This window comes from Athene cunicularia, unplaced genomic scaffold (genome assembly GCF_003259725.1).
Source record: "Athene cunicularia isolate RWA unplaced genomic scaffold, athCun1 SCF_1, whole genome shotgun sequence".
NCBI classification, from domain to species: domain Eukaryota; kingdom Metazoa; phylum Chordata; class Aves; order Strigiformes; family Strigidae; genus Athene; species Athene cunicularia.
Window position 1 is genome coordinate 2,152,005 of NW_020799155.1, and position 10,137 is coordinate 2,162,141.

The 10,137-nt window shown below is 38.0% G+C and overlaps 1 protein-coding gene across 2 annotated transcripts; it reads right to left on the bottom strand.

Moving 5' to 3' along the window:
• Nucleotides 1–1,536: 1,536 nt before the first annotated feature.
• On the bottom strand, nt 1,537–9,853 carry ELMOD2 (ELMO domain containing 2). 2 transcript variants are annotated; one of them, XM_026866975.1, is made up of 8 exons: nt 9,627–9,853; nt 8,855–8,883; nt 7,440–7,534; nt 6,491–6,620; nt 5,438–5,556; nt 4,740–4,808; nt 3,439–3,572; nt 1,537–3,014 (listed from the first exon to the last, which is right to left on the bottom strand). In XM_026866975.1, the coding sequence occupies exons 1-8, from the start codon at nt 9,769–9,771 to the stop codon at nt 2,857–2,859; spliced, it is 879 nt and encodes a 292-aa protein (XP_026722776.1). In that variant the 5' UTR covers nt 9,772–9,853; the 3' UTR covers nt 1,537–2,856. The 2 variants fall into 2 exon arrangements, with proteins under 2 accessions (XP_026722776.1, XP_026722775.1); XM_026866974.1 differs by having other exon boundaries at nt 5,423–5,556; nt 9,627–9,852.
• Nucleotides 9,854–10,137: the final 284 nt, after the last annotated feature.

A 10,137-nucleotide genomic window follows, 5' to 3' on the forward strand; every position in this document is an offset into this window, starting at 1 on the left:
CCTTTCCTAAAGAGTTTTACCTTTTCCCATCTATTTTCTAGCTACCACCACAATACAATTAGCCTACCACTGGTGCAAAACGGGGACACCCAGTACTAGTCTACATATAGCGAGTGACTCCTAGACAGAAGGACTGGGCTACTTGGTTGTACAAAACCACATGCAAATTCTAACTGTTTACTGGGACGGTGCATTGGAGCCTAATGTAAACATTCACCTTAATTACGACATGCAAACTAACGTATTCCCATGTATCTCGCTCATCTGATGATGGTTGGGTTTACTTTCTTCCCTTGTATGCTGCCAGTTTACTACCAGCTCACACTTTGATTTTTAAGAAAAACCAAAGATGCATCTCTCATCGGGCTCAATCTGCATCCTACACTAAAACAGCTTAGGCGTGTGATAGGAAATGTTAAACGATGGCTGGGCTTTAAAAGCCTCAGCAGTAGTTAAATGTCAGTCTCCTAGTGACAAGGAGCCGAGTTAAAGTTTCAAGGCTGGAAAGACAAGCGGGTGTAGATTATTTTTGCAACTGTTGCCAAAAAAGTGAAAGGTTGCAGACTCTTAGCACAGGGGACTGTTTGAGATTGATGGCTCAAGCAGTTTTGTTACTTGCCAGCAAGCAGTAAATGAAAATAAAGAATGGGATCTCCTTTACTGCTGCTGCTAAACATACTGGGGTCACTTCTGAAATTCAAAAAGTCAGTCTGATGTTGCTTGCAAAGGAGATGTACAAGCAATAGCAAAAATTACTAATGAAGGAAGACAAACGTGACAGAAGCTGGGGCTAGAAAGTAATGGAGAATTAACCTCTCAGCCACTGGGAGAGTCCGCTTTCCACTTCTTTCCTCAGATTTTAGGGATGTCCAGTATCTACAGGGGGCAGAGAAACAGAGCTCCACCATAGGACCTGCATCCCAGAACACTCTCCACAGCATCTCAGTTTTTTTCAGCGGTGAGAACTGCAGGGCCCAAGTATCTGGGAGTAGCAAAAGAACTAGGCTTCCTGTCATCAGTTTTGTACCTAATCTAGTCAGTTTAGCTGTTCAGTTTACAAGCCGTGGCATTACCATACTCTCCCTACAAGCATCTTCAAGCAATTTTTTTGTTTTTGTTTTTGTTTACAATAGCATCAACCCAACACAGATGAAATGAACCCTTCTCCACACTGCACGTTAAACTTGAGAGCTGTTCAACTCTCATCTGTATGTAAGGTGTCATAAAAAGAAAACTGAAGTGCATTACCTCCTACATATATACTGCCTAACCTGATCGGGAGCCTTCCCACAAATAAGAGATCACCAACCTTAAGGGATCGGGAGCAACTGGGTGCAAGAAGTCACTAGTTACACAGTACAGGCTCCCAGGATTACTGAGGTGGGAAGGCAGGGGCACCTAAAGCTGGCTGCCTACGACCATGTCCAGCTGGGATTTGATTAGGAGATGTAGTATTACATATTATAATAATACATTTAATACTTACGTAGTGTAACATTACTCATTACAAAAAGGGGGTTGTCTTTTTTTCTTCTCGTGTTCAGTATTTGTATTCTTGAGGAATCTCTTAATGATTAGTCACTGACTAGAAGTTAACTAATTTACCTGAGATGATTTAAAAAAAAGAGGCATGAAAGCTTCTATCGGCATACAAATTTTGTGCCACTGTGTGCTCTTTACGCATATACTGAATGAGTCTTTCCCAAATAACTCAAGCTTCTAAGGCTATGATCTGGTTACATAACCAAAATAAAATGCTGATTGAATAAAGCAGAAGGCACTTATTTCATAGTAGGTTTTAGAAAATGAAGTGATGGTCATACCAGATCTGTTTAAAGTTGCTTTAAGCAATAATTAGACACAATATAGATGTGAAGTCCTATTGACTAGATTGTCTAAGGACGCCAAGATTAAGGAACATGTCACAGTTGCATCCTTTCCATGGAAAATACATCTTTGTTATTGTACTCAGGTGTGAATTTATTTTCACAAAATAGGGACTGCAGCTGCAGTAATAACTTTATAAAAAGGCTAAATTAACTCTTTTGTACTTCCCACTGAGAATACCCCATCAGCTGCTAAAAGAAAGGGCTGACAACAGCCACAAAGCCAAGTAGCCTATGCAGCTGAAGTCAGATTAGAAAGTATCAAGAATTTTTACAGTAGGAATATTTTTAGAAGGAGTAGCTTTAGTCTTAGGATCTGATCCTCACACTGAAGATCTGTGGGGCTTTTTGTTTGTTTGCAAGCTTTTTCCAAGCGTAGGAATTTGCTGGTGCAAATCCACAGATAAAAAGAACTTCCTTAACCAGAAGAAATTTCTAGTAAGTACATCAGTATGTTGATGGATTAAGCCTCTTCTCCAAAATCATAAGTGACTAATATATTCCCTTCGTAGACCTCTTCGTTATAAATTTAAAATTGATGAGTGAACGACTGACTACACATACAGAACAAGAACACAAAAAAAAAATCTAAACCCAGAGTAATTTTAACTAAAAAGTTTTTAAAAAACAATTGTCAGACCTATTCATGGAGAACATGATGTGGCATGGATACTTGCTTCATGTTCCTGCACCAAGAAATTATAAAAGAAATTGTGAAAGCGATCCAGAGGCTCTTAGAGATTTGTGGTTGGTTTTTGTTTTTAAAAAGTTGTCCTTTGGAGAATAGCATATAAAGACCTGTAAACAGAGGTTGATTGTCCAAGCTTTCTTAACTGGATTTTGATTTTTTTTTTTTTAAACGTAAAAAAAAAAGTTCCATTGTTAAATAGTTTGTGGTGAAACACGCAAAGCTTCCATCCAAATGCATAATTCCATTTTCTTATGCAGAACCTCACAGACTGCAGAGGAGTTAAGGTTTCTTTGTGTTTTGTAAGGTTAGTATCACATCATAATCCAGCAGAAGTCCCTTAATTTTTTCATGGAATTTCTCTCTGTACTGGTTGAAGTGCATAATGCTTTCTGGTTCTTCTTCAAACCAGAATTTGTCAAACTCATAAACCAGATAACCTGTGAAGAAAATAAAATACAGATCTGCAAAAGTTACCTCCACAATTTTCTGCTTTGATCTAGCTAGACCTAGAATGACCCTTTAGACTCTATTCAATCCCTTAAAATACCAACTGTCCCATCCTGGTCAACAGCAAGCTTTTAGACACTGTAATAATGAATAAAATATAAAAAAAAAATCTGCAAATACTGAGTTTTCAGACTGCAGTCTCTAATATACAGAAAGGCACCCAAGCTTATCCCTTAAATGTACATTTGTGTAGCACAGTGTTTAAGCATCAGGTGCATTTCCAATACATGATCCAGAAGGTAAACAGCTTGCTCTGGCTAATGAGAAAAGGGTGGAAACGTGCTACAAAAAACCTAAACTCTACATTGTAGGCCTGCCCCAGTAGTCTGTACTAAAGAAGCTACAGATACTTACAGTAAAACTGATGGAAGTGTTCCATCTGTGGCAATCCAGAGACCATGTTGTACAGATGAGACTTTAAAGCACCGTTCTTAAGTAAGCTGTAAGCCATTTCTGTCAGATTGATTCCAACTATTGCGTAAGAATATCTGCAACACCAATCATAGGTCACATTTTACCTCACAGATGGAAGGACTTAAAAGCCTCCCTGTAACAGTCTGCATTAGGGTAACTGTAAGAGTCAGTTTTTCCTACAGTACTTGTTGACAAGCAGACTCTGGCCTACAGACCGCTCTTTCTGTTCTCTGGCACATCCATGTAAAAGTTATTTAAAAACACCCGTTTTCTATACAGCAGTACGGCAAACAGTATAGACAATAATGAGATGGTAAGGCTAATCCACATTGACCTCAATTTGCTCATTTGAAATCATTAAATCCGCTGAAATATTAAAAATCAGACATTAAAAAATGTTGTTACAGTAGAAACAGAATGGCCAAGTCAACCTTTTCCTCAAACTGAAAAAAAAAAAAATCTTTCTGTTGCATGGTATAGAAAGCACTGCAATAGAAATTCTTATAGGACTGTTAAAACAGGTGTTTCTGGGGGCGGGAAAAAAAGGATTAACTTGTGTCAATGATATAGGTATTTAATTGATCTAAACGTCTCAGATATCCTATTCGTGATCTAGCTGGACAAGGCAGTATTATTTACAATTGAAGTCATGAAAGCTTCCTGTTCTTGTTAGGTGGTTAACTGGGGACAAGATGGATTAGATGATCCACACAGGTTTCCCAGCTTTCCTCTGTATCTGACTCATTTTCGAATATATTTCTCATGAGCTAAATGTTTTGATATGCTAAATTCTCAAAAATGAAGTTAAACAACAGCAAAACATCTATTTGTATATACTTACTACAGAACAGAAACCTAGCAAGAAAGGGATCTTAAGAGAATCGATACCATCCCAACACAGGATCAGTAAGAAGGCGAAAAGTAAGTTTTAATTTGTAAATCTCGTCTATTACAAATCAAGTTAACTATAATGTTAAAGGTGTTCACTGTGTTAACCACAGTCAATGTTTTGCAATGTTGCTGTCCCAACAAGTCTATTCTGAAAAAAAAAGGCTGCACATAATTCCCAGCCTGAAACTGATTTCTGTTTGGTTTCTCACACCTTTCTACTTCAGCCCTTTTTCCATCCTTTAACGGAAAAAAACACAAATGTTTTCCCCTTTATCTTCAGTACACGTACTTGGCAGTCTTCACATGAGCTCTTACATGGAAAAAAGTCAGAAAAAGCCAGAGTGACTTACCCCAGCTTTGGGTGATTTGAACGAGAAAGGATCTGACGAGCTTCGTCAGTGTAATGCTTACTAAAATACCTGTCAGGGTAAAACAGGATCTTCTGTTACTTTTTAAGCTCATATAAAAAAAATACTAATGTGTTCAACATCAAAATGCATAGCTGTAAACTAAAGCTCAATACTACTCTGTACTGGAAAATGGCACAAATGAAAACCAAGGAAAAGGTAGCAAATTAAATTATATTCAGTGTGAACTAACACAGTTAAAAAAAAATCATTGTGATCTGAACATCAAATAATGAAGTTCGCCCAAGTTTACAAATTAGCTTAGCAAAGTTACACAAACCTGTTTATTTTTCATTACAGTAATTCAGGAATTTTAAAATATTTTAGAAAGTTACTTTCTAAGTCATAACCTATCAAATCTATCACATGACAACAAAAAAAATAAGGTGTCGTGGGCAACTTTCTGTTCCCCACCTTGCTTGTTGGCCTCTACCCAACCAGGCATTTACAGATGTGCAGCTGTTAAGAAATGCTGACTTAATTAGAAAATACCGTTTTTCACTTGAGAGAATCCACTGTTTCTATTTGCTTCTATTCAGCCTTTATTAGAAATAGCACTAACTAGAGAAAATACATAGATATTGAAAATTAGCTATAACAGAAATGAAATACTATGTTTCACTTACACCAGATTCACTAACCCCAGCAGGCCCATTCCTCTGAAGTCTGTTTTGGGGTCATCACCTTGGAAGCCAATGTCACACCACTGCTTGGTGATTCTGGCCTTCAGGTTCTCATGAGGCATCAGCAAATTCCAAAGCTGCACAAATATGCTTCCATGTTATGCACAGCTGCTAGAGTATTCTAAGTCACAAAATTCAGAACACTTTCTGCTTCACGTTAGAAACCATTCACCAAGGAACAAGATACGATCTGCATGATGTTCTTTTTCTGTTAGTGGCAATCTAGAGCCATACTACAATGGCTTATTTAAGCAATTAGGAAAATGATTACATTTAATATTAAATGCAATAATTTCCCTTCATGGACAAAGCCACTGTATCCATACTAAAGGAACAAGGACTCATTTCACTTCAAAAATTAATTTATGTGTCTTTTTCTGATAGGACAGCTATAAACTGAAGTACGAATTCTCAACGAACAATTACTTAACACAGGAATGCTGGGACTTGCAGAGCAGGTTGAGATACTTACGAAATGCTAAGAAAATGACATGCTAATATAACTGCACAGTAGAAGCTATTTTAAAAAGCCTCAAGCACTATTAATGTTATTTGCTTGCTGTTATTTATTGTTACCCAAAATACATTACTGATAGGTTTTACCTTCCAGCATTAAACTATTCTCTTTGACTGGAATGCAGTAATAAGAAAACACTAGTGTCTTATTTAGTAATTATTGGTTCAAAAATTTAAGACGTGCATGAAGTTAAATATCTTTTTAGTTACGGTCCTTCAGTGACGCATTACAAAATTATTTTGCTATTTATGTGTTGTTGTTTTATCTGTTTTCACACAAAATAATCCCAGTGCAAGTAACTCTAGTTTACTAATTTGTTTTCCTTTGATTGTATTTTAATGTGTCTCTTCTGTAATGGCTTAGCAGTTCACAAGTAGAAGTAAGTAGGCCAGCTGGTAAGAATACTACCAATAAATTAAGTTCATTCAAGCTGTTGGACTTGGAGGAGAAAAAAACCAAACGAATAGCTTTTGTATTTAAAAGATTATTTTCACCTCGATTAACTGTTCTTCATGTTCTTCGTTATCCGAATCATACGGGACCTTCCTCAGATTTTCCACATTGAAATAAAGTCTTTTATAACCGGATATCTGCAGTAAGGTTATATGCAGGTTTGTCTTAAACCTGAAATAATAACAAAACACCACACAGAAGCTATTAAAAGAGGCACAGTCAGCCATAAACTCTTGCTTGAACTATAAGACCTTTCTTATGTTAATGCAATGTAAACGCTAGAATTGTAGGAATTGCTTTATGCTTATCTTTCAAGCTACAGCATATTTGTAGTAGTTTACTACTACATGGATCGTATTTCTACTCAAAGAAACTCTAGCCAATTCCAGTGCTGCTGTCAGGCCCTATTTGCTTAAATTATGGAAGAAAAAAACCCACAAAACTTAGCTAAAAATCTGTATTGACACAAGAAAAATCCATATATCGTCCTGACCCCTGTACCTTCACCTGCCTCCAAACTTTTTCTAAGTCTTAAAGTGAAACTTTGTCAGAAATACTTACAGCTTCAAAGAAGCATTTCATTAAACTTTCAAATTTTGACGGCTCCAAATTTTTCCTCTCAATCGCTCATAATTACTTATGCAGATGAATGCAAACATTAATCAGACATCACTATATATCTCAAACATATCTAAGTGATTACATAGCTCATGTAATCAACATATGTGATAATCACATGACTTAGAAATAAAGAGTAACAGAAGGGACTTGCAAGATAGAGATGCAGTTATCCCAAATCCATGCCAATTAAAACTTTGCAATTTACCTTCTAGAACTGAAGAGGACACAACGATACCGTATTTTCCTATTGCATTCTAAAGATTTCTGCTCAACAGCCTAAATATTGTATCAGATTAAGCAACTCTGAGAACACACCAAGAAGTCAGAATTATCTGCCGTGAAGAACTTATGTTCGGTTTCCAAACATACCCTGTATCCTTCTGCTCGATTTTCTTTTCTTTCATTACATCTCTGACACAGTTCTCCACTTCAGCTTCCTCGGCATGTACAGCATTTCTTAAAACCTAGGAAGTTAACACAGTAAAAGACTTCTTTAGGAATGCAGAAATCTATCATCATTTCATTCTTATTTCTCAGCTTCTGTATACCTGTCACGTACGTACTCTTTACTAGAAGTCAACTTATTGCAAATTTTTACAATAAATGGGCTCAAATCACATACAAAAAGCTCTGCAATAATTTCATAAAAGCATAATTTGTAACTTTGTCAGACTGTAAGCAACACTGTTTACACAGGAGTACCAAAAAGAATATATAAAAAGGTTGAGAAACTTAGTCTAGGTTCCTGTTTGTGTTAAAATGCTGAATTGAAACATGTTCTTCATAATCCAACTGAAAAACACAGCTATTGAGGAGCAAAAGTGATAAAACTTCAATAAGGAAATAATGCTTCTGAATTAGGAGACTGTGAACAAACAAAGTTCAGTGCTGTGATGAAACAAAAGAACTTAATGTAAGATAGTGCAGTTCTGCAGTTTTCTAGAGTAAAGGGCAAATGCTAGTAATGATGATTACACGCTAACTACCTAAAACCACTTCACAACAATTTAACTTGGTCTTCTAAAATTTATGGTCATGGTGCATTCATTAGTACAATTCATGTCGACACCAAAGCAGCTCCATTTCAGTAAAGCAAAAGGTTAACTCTTTTAAAACTGAACATCAATACATTTGATATAATCATTTAAGAGATGCTAAAAGACCCGCCCCTACTGTGCTCTACTGCAACAAAGATGCTCGTGGCAGTCACTAATTCTCTCTCAACATCCCACTGCAGTGATCATCTTGAAAAAAGGGGAATGCAGTCACCTGTCTAAAAAGTTTTGCTCAAGATATTCAAACTCAAGGGTTTAAAGTGTTAGCTTAGGTTCAACTGCTACAGGAAAATTTGAATGAGTTTGTCAGATGTCTACCTGCAGACCTGCATTACATTTTTTTCAACAATTCAAGACACTAATGTATACACTACATTTCATTGTTCTATCCGTATTTTATCTACATCACACTTCTTAAAGTTTTCTATAAAAACAGCAAAAGAGATTGTTTTGACAGAGAACTGACCCTCTCCTAGCGCAGAAGCTCCGAGAGATGACTTTCTAAAGTAACCTTCCAGAGAGATGGAAGCAAACATTTGAAGGGTTGTGGGGTTACTTTTGAGAAGCCCTGACTAACCCTCGCATACAGAACCCAAAGTGCTGTTCTCTCCTCTCTGCCTTTTATTCCTCTACTTCCCTCTGCCCTCAAAAAGTAAATGCGTGTAATCTTTTCTGGCATCTGTCTCTGAAAGGAGGTTTTATTACAGTTTAGTCTCTAGTATCTTTTACCTTATTCTTTGATGATTCCAGTGAATGTTCTGAAATACAAAAAAAAAGTAAATGTCACAGTTAAATCGAGCTGAATTGTTTTAAATAACTGACAATAGGTGTTCTTGTGGCATGTATTATAAAGTTTTGCACCCCTTTTATCAAAAATTAATCTTAAAATCAACAGGCATCAGGTAACTGAAAGTCTTAAGTTACATTGGGTTTTTTTTTATAATCCTCGAGTACAACTCTGAAAACTGATTTTTTTTAAAACATCGATCAATTATATGGACAAAAATTAAGACAAAGGTGTCAAGGCAAAAATATGTCTTGATGGTTTTCCATTCTTAGAAATGTTTTTGTTACCAAAGCATAAGGAAGAAAATTCATTTACTCAAGCTACTGGTAAAACGGCAAAAACTGTACAGTTTCTTCAATTCTAATTTCAGATCAAAATTCTGCATCAAACACTCTTTCTCCCTTCCCCAGAAAAACGCATTCATGACTGTTCTGTTAATAACGGGAAGGTAAAAACCAACACAACGTGACGGGAAGACTTGGAGGAAAAAAAACCAAACAAACAAACAAAAACCCCTAAGATTTCGGGCTCGCTTTTTAAAGCTAACCGGCATTACCTTAAGCAAGCGGGCAAGGAAACTAGACCTGTCATTCCGATTTAAAAATCTCCCGGCATGGCCGGGAAGAAGGGAACAGTGAACAGATGATCCCGGGGCTGCCCTGGGGCCGGGGGCCGGTGTTTTTTCTTTGTTTTTCCAGGGGTTTCCCCTGTTACCTATGCTCAGCGTCCGCCGCGCCCCTGCCCCCGAGCCGTCAAAGACCCGCTGCAACTCGCATTTCCGCGTCAGCAGCCTCAAGATCCACTTCAGCCAAAACCGAAAGTAGTTGCTGTACAGGAACCCCCAGAAGTACACCAACATCTTCTGCGGGAAGAAAGCCCCGCGTTAGCGGGATGGGGAGGCGGCAGCCCCCAGCCTCCCCCCGCCCGCCATCACCGGGGGCAGCTCCCGCCCTCTCACAGGCACAGGCACACACAGGCACAGGCACACACAGGCACAGGCACACACAGGCGCACACAGACACACACAGGCATAGGCACACACGGACACAGGCACAGACACAGGTACACACAGGCACAGGCGCACACACAGACGACACAGGCACACACAGGCACAGGCACACACAGACACAGGCACACACAGACACAGGCACACACAGACACAGGCACAGACACAGGCGCACACAGGCACAGGCACACACAGACACAGGCGCACACAGACACAGGC